At 40.4% G+C, this 13,372-nt stretch overlaps 4 protein-coding genes and 1 long non-coding RNA gene across 5 annotated transcripts; 1 reads left to right on the top strand and 4 right to left on the bottom strand.

Moving 5' to 3' along the window:
- Positions 1 to 431: 431 nt before the first annotated feature.
- Positions 432 to 973, bottom strand: LOC145697481 (putative pterin-4-alpha-carbinolamine dehydratase). Its single transcript, XM_081774732.1, has 2 exons — positions 790 to 973; positions 432 to 740 (listed from the first exon to the last, which is right to left on the bottom strand). Exons 1-2 carry the CDS (start codon positions 838 to 840, stop codon positions 444 to 446), a joined length of 348 nt encoding a protein of 115 aa, XP_081630858.1. The 5' UTR covers positions 841 to 973; the 3' UTR covers positions 432 to 443.
- Positions 974 to 1,065: 92 nt separating this feature from the next.
- Positions 1,066 to 1,868, bottom strand: LOC145697385 (uncharacterized). The gene is made up of 3 exons (XM_081774616.1): positions 1,686 to 1,868; positions 1,419 to 1,643; positions 1,066 to 1,372 (listed from the first exon to the last, which is right to left on the bottom strand). The coding sequence occupies exons 1-3, from the start codon at positions 1,855 to 1,857 to the stop codon at positions 1,158 to 1,160; spliced, it is 612 nt and encodes a 203-aa protein (XP_081630742.1). The 5' UTR covers positions 1,858 to 1,868; the 3' UTR covers positions 1,066 to 1,157.
- A 62-nt stretch (positions 1,869 to 1,930) lies between these two features.
- LOC145697580 (uncharacterized) lies at positions 1,931 to 2,963 on the bottom strand. The gene is made up of 3 exons (XR_014133890.1): positions 2,731 to 2,963; positions 2,276 to 2,659; positions 1,931 to 2,228 (listed from the first exon to the last, which is right to left on the bottom strand). It is a non-coding gene; the product is annotated as an uncharacterized LOC145697580 (long non-coding RNA).
- A 1,382-nt stretch (positions 2,964 to 4,345) lies between these two features.
- LOC145712218 (uncharacterized) lies at positions 4,346 to 5,557 on the bottom strand. Its single transcript, XM_081789903.1, has 3 exons — positions 5,087 to 5,557; positions 4,417 to 4,995; positions 4,346 to 4,354 (listed from the first exon to the last, which is right to left on the bottom strand). Exons 1-3 carry the CDS (start codon positions 5,537 to 5,539, stop codon positions 4,346 to 4,348), a joined length of 1,041 nt encoding a protein of 346 aa, XP_081646029.1. The 5' UTR covers positions 5,540 to 5,557.
- Positions 5,558 to 7,165: 1,608 nt separating this feature from the next.
- On the top strand, positions 7,166 to 8,714 carry LOC145698314 (uncharacterized). Its single transcript, XM_081775517.1, has 5 exons — positions 7,166 to 7,291; positions 7,334 to 7,594; positions 7,635 to 8,048; positions 8,098 to 8,467; positions 8,513 to 8,714. Exons 1-5 carry the CDS (start codon positions 7,229 to 7,231, stop codon positions 8,698 to 8,700), a joined length of 1,296 nt encoding a protein of 431 aa, XP_081631643.1. The 5' UTR covers positions 7,166 to 7,228; the 3' UTR covers positions 8,701 to 8,714.
- Positions 8,715 to 13,372: the final 4,658 nt, after the last annotated feature.

The following is a 13,372-nucleotide window of genomic DNA, read 5'->3' as shown; positions in this document are numbered from 1 at the left end:
GAAAAGCAAGAGAATGAAGCTGAAGATGATGATGACGAGATCGAAGGATACTCAGAGAACGTCTGCCACTCCTGCGAGCGATATTTCTCACCAGACCACGACAAAATTGAAGAAAACGAAATGTACGCGCGGCAGCTTCTCTGGTGCGGCCACGACAACTGGTGCTTCAACTGCCTCCTGCTCGAATGTCACGATATTGAGGCCGAAAAGATTACTTCTAGCTGCCCGAAATGCGGCCACGTTGCTGTTCTCATCAAGGACTTTGGCCTCTTCTACTGAAAGAGATTCTTCCTGTTTCTGCTTTTTCCGAGTTAGATCGTCGAGAATAAAATTGAAAATAGACCACTGTCATCATTTTTCGAGGCATTTTTCATGCAGACGATTGATTTTCATGTCAGTATCAAGAATTTTATTTCATAAAACTCTCCGGAGAAAGAAACTATTTATTCCTTTTTCGCAGCATCATCAATGAACTTAGCAAGCTTTAAATCTCTATCCGACAATCCTCCAATATCATGCGTCGAAAGCGTTATTTCCACCCTGTTGTAGACGTTGAACCACTCGGGATGGTGGCACATGACTTCCGCCTTCAAAGCGACTCGAGTCATGAAGCCAAAAGCCTCGCTGAAATCAGAAAACGCGAATTTTTTCTCGACGGCGTCGCGATTTTCGACCTTTGCCCAGCCAGAAGCTTCGAGTTGATCTCGCCCGGTTGAATCTAACGCTACAGCTGCCATTCTCTGGATTTTTTGATAATCAAAAATGAATTCAATAATTAGAAATACGCACTTTATATCTCAAGCTCGATCGAATGACACACCCTCCTCGTAAGATCAACATTTGCGGATTTATTGCCTAATTCACTGCCGGGAAATCTATAACGCCCAGATTTGAAGTAGAAATCGGTGAAAAGAATAAGATAGAATTGAAATGAAAATTAACCCCTAAATGCAAATCCAGCCAAATAATTGGTTAGCCCTCAGATTCGTCACCCAATAAAGATTTATGCGTTTCCAATCAATTGGCTAGTTTGACAAAACGAGTTAATTTTCAATCAGTGTCGAATTTTTTGAAAAAGTGAGTTCATTTAATAACTAATTTAGTGAGGGCAGGGAAAAATACGTGGAATGGTGAAAGTGAATTGGAAAAGGTCAAATTTAGATCGTCTCCATCGAATTTGTCTCTGCTTCTGCTGAGTCGTAGCCATCATCGTTGGTGCGCTGGAAATTTGTGCCGTTGGAATTGGCTTCTTGCAGCTCCCGTTGGTACTCGAACTGGCGGTTGTTCGACAATTCGACGAGTTTCGCCAGTTTTTGCTTCAATTCGTCGCGCTTTTTCGTCAATTCGGCGATCTTCTCTTCCGCCAGGTCGGCTAGAAAGAAGCTATTATAATGAATATCTCCTTAAAACAGACTAACAGTCGTAAGAAATCAAAGACTTCTTGGTATCTTCATTTCTCGCCTGAAGAGTTTTGATCTTCATCTTCTTTTCATCAATTTTTTTCTCCTTGACGTCGAGGCTTTCTAGCGCAACGATAGCTTTCTCCATTTTCTCAACGAAAGCGCCGGAATTGACGGTCTCCAAGTATTCTTTCTCAGCCGCAGTGATGTTGGAAAGAGTCTCCGCATTTTCTTTCTTGAGCTCTAAAAGATGAATATCTTTTCATGAAACTCGCTAAAAACTACCTTCAATGTCATCCTCAATGGCCTTATTGTTGCACAGCTGGTTCAGCACAACTGCTCTTGCTTCAAGACTCACTGAAGCTTCTACCGCTTCGAGAACAGACGGCATCTCAAGAATCGGTTCTGAGTCAGAGCTCTGGAGCACTTTTTTGAACGAAATCACTCCGTCGACCATTTTCTCAAGTTCTGAAAACATTCCTGATAACTTTGGCTTAGAATCCTGCAAAGAAAGAAGCAAACAATGATGGTGAAAGTAAGGTGTCTTTATTAGATAGATTTTAGGTCGTCATGATGATTCATTTTTGAACTTTTTCTTATTTTTACAGAAAAAGCAGATACAGTCATTCTGCAGTTGGTAAGGATGGCTTCGGATGACATAATCCTCATCACTGTCCGATTCCTCGGTACTGTGGTAGAATGCGCTCTTCAGGAAAGCTTGGAGCTGTAGGTATTTCCCGGAGCTCTGGCGCTCTTTATTAATACGGCAGTTCCATGCCGCAAGCTTTTCTCGACCTCGCTCAAGTAAGGTTCAATTGACGGATGAAACTAAAAAGAAAGTTATTCTTCGACTAGCAAAGAAAAGCTGATTCTACCTGGCAAATGCTGAGCGAGGACAGGGAGAACCAGGATACGAAATCCACCGATCATGGTCGCTACCGAGTATTTCTCAATTCTGAAAGTTATTTTCGGTTAGAAAAGTTTTTGTGGCTATAATTGAAATAGAACAAATAGAAAGAAAGGCAATAATGGTAAGGTGACTTTGTTAGGAATAGCAGATTGGCAGATGCCTACTGGCATTTTGCATGGTATCCATGTTTAAAATCTGTTTCCAGACTCTAAACATGCAGACTTCTCCCGACTGGGAAGATCTTCATGACACTCAAAGCTCGTTTGAGTGTCTTTCTCTCACACCTCGCTCTTCGGCTCAAGGGCTCTTCATCAGAGTCCGATGAAATGCTCCCGTCAGTATTCGCAACCTTAATTAAAAGTCAATAGCTGAAAGAAAACGATTCAAATTCTACGTGTTAGTCGAAATATTCAAGCTTACCTGACGATATGCTAGCGAGGACGGAACTTACAGGGCAAGTTCCACGCCCATTTCACATTACTCAGTTCTGAAATAGAGAGGGTCAGGTCTTTTGTCATTAACGCCTAAGGAGAAATAGGAAAAAATAGTTGAACATCGAAAGTTTTCTCTGAATGTTGGACTCTTCGGCTCAAAAAAGATCAAAAGCGTGTTGCCGCGACTCGCCCCGGTGGGTGTATGAGCCACTGGAATGAGCGTTCGCGCTGCTGGGGCGCACGTGCCACCCACGCGCCAATCAGAAAACCGCTTCATCACGGGAGTTCCGCCAATGAGCGCTCAGCGTCTCTGACATGTTCGGAATTTCGAGTCGGGAATATGTTCTGAGATTTGACTGTACTGTTACTTACACTGGCTTTAACTTGACACTACATATCAGAACCCTAGAATCGTCCCTAACTCCTACATTTCAGAATAAAATATGAAAAATTAGCGCCAATAACATCAGTTACTGGTACTTGCCGAAGATGCACTGTCCTCGCGTACATATTCTCAGGTAAACTCTTGAATTTCCACGTTACTTGCTTGTTCTTTTCAAGACATTCTGATAAATTAATTTTCAGGCCGATTATACTGACGAGAGAATCGGAAGAGCGAGGTGAGAAAGAAAAGCGAGAGTCCTTCTGAATCCGAAATGCTTGACGAAATGCTTGGTGATCGAGCTCGGTAAATCCAGTCCTGAGCCCCTTCTACCATTGTATGTTTCCGTGATTCTCGCTCAATAGACACCCATCCTAATAAAGACACCTTACTCAATAAAAAAATTTCACGTGTTCATTTTCTACAGCAATTTTCTGCAGGAGAGAGTGCCTATCTAAATGATGAAGAAAAATTAATCTGGGAAAAAGGATGGAGAAAATAAATTCATAATTTATCTAACATTTTATTAAATTTGCTAATTTATTCTACCATGAGATTTTTTTCTAAAGGGAGATCTGAGAATCTGAGGGTCCTAAGCCCTCTGGGACTCTCAGTTTAGCCGCGTGCGCCTAGCGCGGCTAGCCAATCAAATGACTGTATTTTTCCGTAGTGCACCGCACTCTAAATTCTTTATTCTGAGGTGCCCAACTGGAGCTGAAAGAAATTTCTAGATTTCCCCGAGAGTGAAACGGGAAAGCGAGGCCAGGGGCCTTCTCCCTCTCTAAAAAAATCTCATGGTATATTGTCAGGGAATTAGTAATGGCAGGAAATTAGACTAAATCTTTTGAAATTTTCTTCTTTTCGAGGGCAATAACTGCACAGTATCCGACTATGACTCCGACGATAATGTTCCAGTCGAAAAAGAGTCGTGAAATAATGATGTTTGCAAGCTGGAAGTTCGAACAGATGAAGTAAATGTTCACTGGGTAGATGGCAATGAAGGCAAATGCTTTCCAAACTAGAATTACAGTTAGATAGCGAAAAAATCATTGACGGTACCTTTGAAGCCAGCAATTTTGAAGTCGGCAAGTGCAGTTTCAGCGACTGTGAAGAAAAAGTTGCCGAATCCGAAGACAAAATAGGCGAGAATGCTGTTCCAGTTTGAACGGCCATCTTTGTAATATGGCAACGGACTGTGCCAGAAAGCTTTCAGAGGTTTTCATACAGCCTTTTTTGAGCAATAAAACGCCAAAATGTTGTATTTAAGAAATGATCTGTCTTCTGTGAAACCTTGCCTACGAGCATAAAGGAGCAAAACGCAGCTAGAATCTCGTTTCCTCCCTCCTTCAAAATCGGCTTGTAGACATTTTCTTTCAGAATTTGATGCTGTCCGTGGTCGTAAGTTCGCCAGACTTGTCTGAAACCGTCGTTGAGCCAGACAGGTCGCGGGGGATTGTATTCCATCCCGTCGAGTTTGATCACTGCGTAGTTTAGTCCGTAGCAAAAGTACAGTTCCGCCCAGGTTTTAAAAGTGATAACGCTGACCAAAGCGATCAAAGAAAGCCAAGGGCAGTGTTCTATCAAGGAGACATCTCGGATGAGAAGGGAAGTGTAGAACCAGCTCGCAGCTGCCTCGAGAAGTATCGTTACAAAAACCCATTTTAGGGAATCAAGGAAAAAGGTTGATAGAGACGGCTTTTGGAGATTTTCTTCTTCCCTTTTTGTTTGAAGAAAATTTGAGAAGCTGATCCAGGGACCAGTGATAGTTGAAGGATAGAAGAAAAATGAAAGAAAGTCCATTTTCGAGGCATCTGTAGTTTCGTCCGTCCAGAGGCAGGCAGTGCTTTTGAAGGAAGCTGCGAGTAATAACTGTAAATAAAGTTGAGAATAACGATTGATTTCTGCAGAGGTCTCCTTATTCTGGGAGGCCTCTGGAGGCTCAAGTTTTTCATCACTCTACCTGTAAGTCCGTGACATCCAAATGAAACTCATCGAGTCGATACTTCAAGAATCCAGTAAATGAAATCGACAGTAACACGGCTGTGAATCTGACCATCTTCTCCTCCGCTTGAAAAAGAAAGAATACCATGCTCCAGCTAGCGATGAGAACCACTGTTCGAAATTGAACCAAAACGCAGAGGATCAAAATGGACCCAATCGCCATTGCATTGAAGCGGATTCTTTTCGGAAAGAGAAATTGACAGAGAAGTTGAAAGCATATCAGCGGAAACTGGAGATAGAATTTCTCGAAGACGAAATAGTTCAACCCTTCGTCGGATTTGTCTCTTCCACTTTTCGTTAAAAAATCTCTCGAAGAATATCTATTCTTTGCTCTTCTCGATTGAAGCAGACAAGAATACAGCAAAATAAAAAGCCACGAATAATAAATTATCGAACTCACTATCTTCTTCATCTTTAAAAATGTGCGAGAAAAAAAAATAAAAAAGGGATTGATAACACTGCGTTTTAGTCCCCCGAGGTCAAAGCGCCCCGAGAATTTCACTGTCTTTATTGATCATTTGAAAAGTCTTGTGCAAATAAAATGAGAACGAAAGCATTTATTTTGAGTTGTTAAAGATTCTCATAAAGAAAATTAAGAACAGAAAACCTTACTCCCGATGGATTCCATTTATCAGCAATCCAGACTTGAAGACGACCAGTAAATACCTCTTCTTCTTTATAAGACCAGGTTTCGATAATGTTTCCATTGAAGAAAAGTTTTTTGTCAAGCCTCCCTGTCTCGTCGTTTCTTTTTTGCTCGACCTTGAATTATTGTTTTTTTTTTGGAGAATGAGAGATTATACATACCGTTAGACACTGAAATTGACCAAGAACTGTTTCGATCGTAACCTCGTGGACAGGCTTCCTTGGTCGATTTGTAACAGTTACCATTAAATTAGTTTGATGCCCGGGTGGATTGAAGACAGAGAAAAAACCATCTCCAAATTCAGTGAAATTCTTCGATTCCGGGGTGTGGATCTTTTTTGAGGGTTCAAACGTGTTCTATTTATTGAAAATTTCTTGGAACAATTAAATTTAACCCGTAAATGAATGACATTGTATAAGTCCCTCTTTGTGGCCAAATCTGGGAAATTTATTCCGACAGTGAGACGAAATTCTTTTGTCGCCATTATATCTTTTAGCCAATTACTGCGTTCTGGCTTAAGATCTTCTTCTCCGACGATGACGACACAATTGTCTGGTTGAAGGCATTCTGACGGACAAGGATTTGATGGATCTTGAATTGTTGTGGTCGTTGTCAAAAATGTTGATGATGTTTTCGAAGTAACAATTGTTGACTCTGTTTTTGTGGACTTAGAAGATGTTGTTTCTTCTATTGATCCCGTTGTTTTTGATGATTCCGTTGTGGTTTGAAATTTTGTTCCTTGACTAGGAATATCTGTTGTTGAATAACCCTCAGCATCATTTTGTGTTTGTGTTTCTTGATTTGTCGTCGCTGGTGATGCTGATGTGCTCGTGCCTGTGGATTCTACCGTGAAGAACTGATCATAACTCGTTTGTGTTTCTGCTTCGGTCGTTTTTCTTAGAGCTGTTGTAAGAATCTCTCTTGTTCCTGCCTCTGGTTCTTGGTGAAGATATAAAGATGCCAGAAAAACTGTAATTAATGAGCTGAATGAGAAACTCAAGATCAAAAATGCTCGAACTACAGGACGCATTTTGCAACTCAAAATGTAGAAATAGTCAAGCAAGATTAAGTACGCGATCGTGCAGCTATATTTGCGATCGTGTCGATAAAAAAGTGTTTCCTGCGAATATGCGACGTTATCACGAAGTTTTCAATATTGCTGAACTTGACCCCCTAACGTTACTAGCCTCAATAATTTTATTTTCATATCTACTGTCCGTAAATTCTCAGATGTCAAAATCGATGCAGTACTCCTGTTTCTAGGGCAAGTAATCAAAGGTCTGAGTCATGAGGGGAACGCTTATTGTGCAATACAACGAAAAGTGAATAGAACGTTATCCAAATAATCGTGATTTCGCCCTTCCTGTCATTGCCTCCAGCAGTTCAGAAAGTACTTATATGAGCATGAATACTAGAAAAAACCATCATACAATTGATTGAGAGGGAAAGTTTTAGATGAAATTATTTATTTGCAATGCATTTCTTGCGAATGAAGCTCTAGCATTTCTTTGGAGAACTGTAAGATTGAGAGATGTTAATTGTAAATAAAATTTAATTTAGTGCCGAGATAAAGCTCCGAACTGCGCGGAAACGTCGTATTTCTGCGGCGAAGAGAATCGAAAGTACACTTACGACGTTTGCCAAGCCACTTGCGGCAAATGCGGACAGCAGCCAACTCCTACTCTTCCTCCAGCGCCAAATCACTCGGCTGGAGCTCTTCCAGGAGGAACTCGGGTCGGCTCTAGAAACATCGACAGCAGAGGCTACCATTCAGAGAGAACTCAAGGAACCGAATCGAAGTACAAGCCCTTTGTATCTCAGGTACTCTTTTTCTGATCGCGTTTATTGAGCTTAAATTCAGTACAATGACAGCTACGAAGCTAGGATCTGGCAAAATCGCGACCAAATCCGACGAATGCGAGAATGGAACAAACAAGCCTGGTTCGACTGGACGAAGATCTACGGTTTTGGCACCGGCCGTCCCCTGCCACTTACAACTCTGGCTCCCTATGTTCCAGGCAAGCAGGGTCACGACCCGATGGGCGCCGATTTCAACCCCTGGATGAACATGCTCGGCCGTGATGGTGACATTTTCAACAACGAGCCGGCAAAGAGTGCTCATTTTGCGCCGAGTATCTTCGACCAAAAAGATGATTCCGAATGTGAGGATCTTTACCCAGAGCTTTGTAAAGCTCACCTTTCAAGAGAAAACTGCCAGCTGGAAGAGTTCTGGGCGAAGTGTGGAAAAACATGCTCAATGTGCAGCGCGACAAAGGTAGGATGAATCAACAATGTGCCCGAATAATCATGTGTTTTTCGTAAAGGACTTGGAGTACAAATGTGTGGATACGCATTCAATGTGCTCGATGGAGTACATTCATCAAATGTGCCTCGATGAAAAGTGGGTGCGCGAAGCTTGCCCAGTCTCCTGCCAAGCACAGACCGAAATGTGCGCCCCAATGCAGTCGTATCGAATGCAACCGCCAGTGGCTGAAGTCGCATCTGTTGGATCATTTGCGCCTGTAGATCAAGCAGTTCTCATCGTTGATCCCAGCCCGCCGCCACACACTCGAGTTAATCCAGGAGTCCTTATTGTCGATCCAAGGCCACCAGCCCCAACACCAATGAATCCCGCAGTTCTCATCGTTGATCCCAAGCCTGAAGCGCCTATTCCCATTGATCCTACTGAAAAAGGTACCAAAGTTTGCACAAATTAGCCGTTTTTTTATTTCTCTTAAGACTCCGGAACTCAATCAGGTGGAATAGTAGCTGCTCCACTGACTGAAGGGAAATCCACGTTCACGACCGATGTTGATATGAGCGAGCTGTGCAAAACGACCTGGCAAAGTATCTGCCACATGGATTTTGTTCAAGATGCTTGTCCTGAGTCTTGCCCAAAGACTGCGCAAGTTACAACTGTTCAATAAACTTTCAATTCGTTCATTGAACTGTTTTAGTTTACGAGATCCCCCGCTTAGGGATAGATTTCACGTTTAGGTTGGGAGAAAAAGGAAAACTGGAGATTAAACTGACAAAGTTCAAATGCCAAAAAATGAACGCGCATGGGAGTTAGAACCGTGATTTCTGGAGATAAATATATTTTCAAGAGAAAAATCTGTAAATGATTGTAAAAGAAACCAATCATCCGGCGAAAATCCGGGTATGTAAATTAATTTTTATATGTAAGCAAGCTTATAATAGTGCTTGGATTGCCACTGCATTGGCATTCTTAAACAAAAGCAAGGTCAAGTTTATTTGTTTCCTGAAGAAGTGCTTACTACTCGAAGTATTTACACGCAAGAACGAGATTTGAAAAAAGAAAAAAGCTGGAAGAAGAAAACCGAAAAACTAAATTTTGCGCAGCATGGATTCTCAACAATGCGCCAGATGACTTCGTACCTTGTAATTGGAACTCTTTTCTGGATAACAATTATGCTTCTAAGTAAGTTATAGGAGAATCTTTGTCAATAAAAATAATTTTAAAGCAAATCTACGTTCATTGGAAAAATCCCGCGGCGTCACATCATTTCTGACTTCAACTTGTCATCGAAACTACAAGAAATGTGTTCAAATTGAAACAATGGACTACTGCGGGCACCTAATGAAGAAATGCTACGTGACAGAAAAATTCATCATTCCCAAGCCTATTTCTAAAATCGATCAGAAAAGAAGTCAGCCGATTGTTTTCTCAGAGGAAGAGAATAAAGTCAATTCCATCCGATGCAGGAAGAAACAATTCTATGATCAGAAGATATGCCGCCATCTTTGCTCAAAAACGCTCGTTTTGGAATCGACAAGTATTAGCCCGGTTTCGCCCTGCGAGTCAATTTGTTTTCAACTGACTCGATCGTTTGATTCTGCCGGAGAAGTTTGCCCGACTCAGAAATACTGTCCGAAAGGCTGTCCTTGTCCCCATTACAAGTGTGAAAAATTAGAATCAGCTCAAAAACTTGTTCCTTTATTTGACCTGAAGAAGTGGGAACATGTCAAATTCGGCAATGTAACACGCGATTACTTTGGTATTAGCTTGATAACTGGTCGATGGGAAGATCGTGAAATTCAAAGGAAATTTTTTACTATCATTCTTTCGGATTTCAACGATCGCGGTCAAGAGATTCCGGTCAAGGCTCAGAAGTCTCTTTATCCTTATGAAAGTTTTTATTTCTATTATTAATCGACAATTAAAACTGTAGTTTTCATTTAGTGTTAGCTAACCCTAAACTTTACCCAGGGGGCTACGCTCCCCCCCCCAGGACCCCCCCAACCTAAGGCCTAAACCAGGGGGCTTCGCCCCCCGGAGCCTAGGAGTAGTATGGCTCGAATCATAGGCTCGAATGATAACGCCTCTCTACGGACTAAAAAATTATTGTTAAAAACTTTGCAAGTCAACAGGCGCTACTTTTCTCAAAGGACAGCATTATCTTGTCGATGCACTGGGAAATATGATGAAAATAAGCGAAAGTGATGACTCTCCGGTCTTTATTGCCATTGGCAATTTGCCAATCGTAATCATGGACTGTAAGGTTATTTTATTTTCGTTAAATGAAATATTTTAATAAGGGGTTTCTTTGTATTTCACTTTGGCGCGTCTATCGGAACTCATCATATCGAGATTCGCCGAAAAGAAAATGATGTAAAGATTTTCCACGTCGTTGTCATTTGTTCTCCGACCGGAAGATCAGACAAGTGCTACTACTATGCTCCGGACTACAATTTAAATCGCTTTGAAGAGGCGCAGGGTTTTATTGCGAGCAATCATTTCAACGCAAAGACAAATTCAGTCAGCTTTAAAGGGGTCTTCTATCTGATGAGTGTCAGGATGGGTGAACGTTGGATCAAGCTATCAACAGCAGTTGCTCTCAACAGAATCCGAAAAAGTGAGGAAGTGGAGAAAGGGTGGCGGAAGAATGAAATAGCATTACCTGTTGAATTTAGAGATTTGGACCCAGTTCATGTTATACCTTTGAAAAGGGCTGAACTTCGGATATTTCAATACAAATGTTTTTGTTTTTTCAACCCGTAACAGATTGACTTAAATCGGCTGTTTCTTATTCTGGTGACAAGAAGTATCGCTCTCTCAAATACTCAGTACTCGTTGCTTCTCGAAGCCGAAGGAAAATTTTTGAATCTTGGCAGCGAATGGATTGGTTCTCTGGTTAAATACGACGAAAGATCTTTCTGCGTTTCAAAATTGTTCGCTTCTGATGACCCGAACTATACAGATCAGAGTGGGCTCAACAACGATGAATGCGACTATTTCACAAACGGAATCATAAGCAACGAGAAATTTTATATCCAAAATTATGTTTTTGACGCAACTCTCGAAATTGAATTTAACTTTGGAAAGGATTGACTATCAATTAAATAACTAATATCTTGTTAATGATAAAGCAGAATGCAGCAGACTCTATGCCTAGTAATGGGAAAAAAGCAAATCCGAAATACAAGATCTAATTGAGATAAATTACGTACAGCAGGATGTAAAGGAGAAAATGTACGTGACAAGCAACCCCTTGTTTGCCTTTCACGACGATGTCTTTCCCGCCTTTGCGAAAAATGCCGCCTCCCAGCCGCGGTTTCCTGAGTCGGCAAGGTCGAGCTTGAAACCATATCCAAAAACAATCATACCAGGTTCTTTCGAAGACAAGCCATTCACTTCGCTTGAGGAGTTCAAGCATGTTTCGACTTTTGAATTGAATTATGCAGCTAACAAAGATTCTCAAATATGGACGTTGCGGTTTTATTTAAAAGTAACTTTAAAAGTCAATTAAATATTATATCTATCAAAAACTTTTAGCGAGAAACTGGATTTAAAATCGACAATCAAACTCAGCTAGACTGTCAGTTATTTAACAGAAAATCATTCTTTAATCTGGGATTTTTAACAAATGGATCTTTTTGGATAGCTTCTGATTACTTTAGCGATAAATTGATCTTGGAAGGAGATTTATTTCAATGGACAAAATTCGAGATGCATCTCGCTCAGAATGCCTTCAATTCCACGATTTTAAGCATTCAGGAAATATTTTCATTTTTCCATTTTGAGTTTTATTTTCTACTTTTTAACAAAGAACGCGCTTTTGACATTCGCAGTTGAAAATAGATCAGATGCAAACAAAAACCTTTGCATTAGAATTGTTTGAATTCGATAAGGAGAAAAACATGAGGGTCCGGCTTTTAAAATTTGATCGGCGGACCGAAATCAAAAACTTCATTTATTCAGCGGAGCAATCAACCCAGATTAATGTTCTATCTTCAGACTTTTTGCCTTATGCATTGAAGAGTGATGGATCAATTACCAAAAATTTAATGATTAATCCTCCATCTTCAGACCAGGGATTTTTACTTATTGTTTTAAATCGATAATTTAATAGAAAAAAAGCTGTAAAAATCCTATGAAAAGACACCGATTATGGCTTTTTGTACCAATCGAAACACGCTTTAATCAATGGTCTTTTACACACTTTCGGAGGCCAAAGAAACATGCAAAGCGTAATGAGATAACCTAAATTAAAAAAGTCATAATAATTTCTTGAAGATTTATCGCTTGGACGAATGTGCATTCACAGAACTATCATCGCGCCTCAATAATGAATATATGCTTAAACATGACGCCCTCAGTTTTGAGGGAGGTAGTGAAGGTACTGCGTAATTTAAGACTCGGATTTATAGAAGTTTATTTTTGAGCTATAATTTGCTTTGAAGAGAAATCTTACAAAGCATGCGAGCGTTTTGACGGCTCCAGCGTTGTTCACGCATCAGGAACGAAAATTAAGCACCAGTATGGTGCGTTGGGAAGCTACAATGGTCGGCCAACTGCTGTTGGAGGATGGTATTCATACGGGGCTACTGAAACCCTGGAAAATGATGGATGGAAATCGCTTTCCAGCCATCCAAAGTAGTCAAGATAGAAATATTTATTGTATGAGATATTTAAGAGGGATACGGAATGCTCCTGCTATCGGACTACCTTCAGGAGACCTTCTGACTGTTGGAGGATTTGATGATCAGATTTGGGACCGATTGAATGACATTTGGCGATTAAAGAATGACAATTGGTCTTTAGTCGGGAACTTGCCGGAGGTAAACATACAAATATTATATCAATCTAGTTAATTATCTTTGACGGAAAAAATTAACTCATTTTTTAAAGAAAATTCACTATTCATCCGTTATATTTATCGACAATGTTATTTTCGTATTCCCCGGCTCATCTGTTTCCCCTAAAGTTTCGATTCAGCGTGCTTTTCTAGGTGAAGGTCTCAAACTTATAAAGATTCATAGTATATTCTTGGTTTCGCATTAACTTTTTCATAGAAATGTCTTTACAACCTTCACTAAGATAAAAATGAAAATGTTCTCTCGACTGATATTTTTGCTGACCATGGATCAAAAAATTGGTATCCGACCCTATTTGTTTCAACTTCAAATGTCTGTACCTCCTGACAATCATAAATCATGATGAACATCGTGATGATATTCATACTCAATTTTCAAAGATATCTAATAAATATATATAATTTTTTTTCCATGCTTTTTATTTTGTGAAGCAGAAACTATGGTTCATCGAAACAAGTGTTTTGAGTAGAGTTTTTCAAG

This window comes from Oikopleura dioica, chromosome 1 (genome assembly GCF_907165135.1).
Source record: "Oikopleura dioica chromosome 1, OKI2018_I68_1.0, whole genome shotgun sequence".
NCBI classification, from domain to species: domain Eukaryota; kingdom Metazoa; phylum Chordata; class Appendicularia; order Copelata; family Oikopleuridae; genus Oikopleura; species Oikopleura dioica.
The sequence above is the reverse complement of the archived record's forward strand: the minus strand, read 5'-3'. Positions and strand labels throughout refer to the sequence as shown.

Coding starts and splice junctions, on each gene's coding strand:
- LOC145697481 (XM_081774732.1), bottom strand. CDS start 840: ATGTTGATCTTACGAGGAGGGTGTGTCATTCGATCGAGCTTGAGATAT. Junction 741..789: donor GATCGAGCTTGAGATATAAA/GTGCGTATTTCT, acceptor CAAAAAATCCAG/AGAATGGCAGCTGTAGCGTT.
- LOC145697385 (XM_081774616.1), bottom strand. CDS start 1,857: ATGGTCGACGGAGTGATTTCGTTCAAAAAAGTGCTCCAGAGCTCTGAC. Junction 1,644..1,685: donor CATTGAGGATGACATTGAAG/GTAGTTTTTAGC, acceptor TTCATCTTTTAG/AGCTCAAGAAAGAAAATGCG. Junction 1,373..1,418: donor GTCTTTGATTTCTTACGACT/GTTAGTCTGTTT, acceptor GCTTCTTTCTAG/CCGACCTGGCGGAAGAGAAG.
- LOC145712218 (XM_081789903.1), bottom strand. CDS start 5,539: ATGAAGAAGATAGTGAGTTCGATAATTTATTATTCGTGGCTTTTTATT. Junction 4,996..5,086: donor TGGATGTCACGGACTTACAG/GTAGAGTGATGA, acceptor CTTTATTTACAG/TTATTACTCGCAGCTTCCTT.
- LOC145698314 (XM_081775517.1), top strand. CDS start 7,229: ATGAAATTATTTATTTGCAATGCATTTCTTGCGAATGAAGCTCTAGCA. Junction 7,595..7,634: donor ACAAGCCCTTTGTATCTCAG/GTACTCTTTTTC, acceptor GCTTAAATTCAG/TACAATGACAGCTACGAAGC. Junction 8,049..8,097: donor CAATGTGCAGCGCGACAAAG/GTAGGATGAATC, acceptor TTTTTCGTAAAG/GACTTGGAGTACAAATGTGT.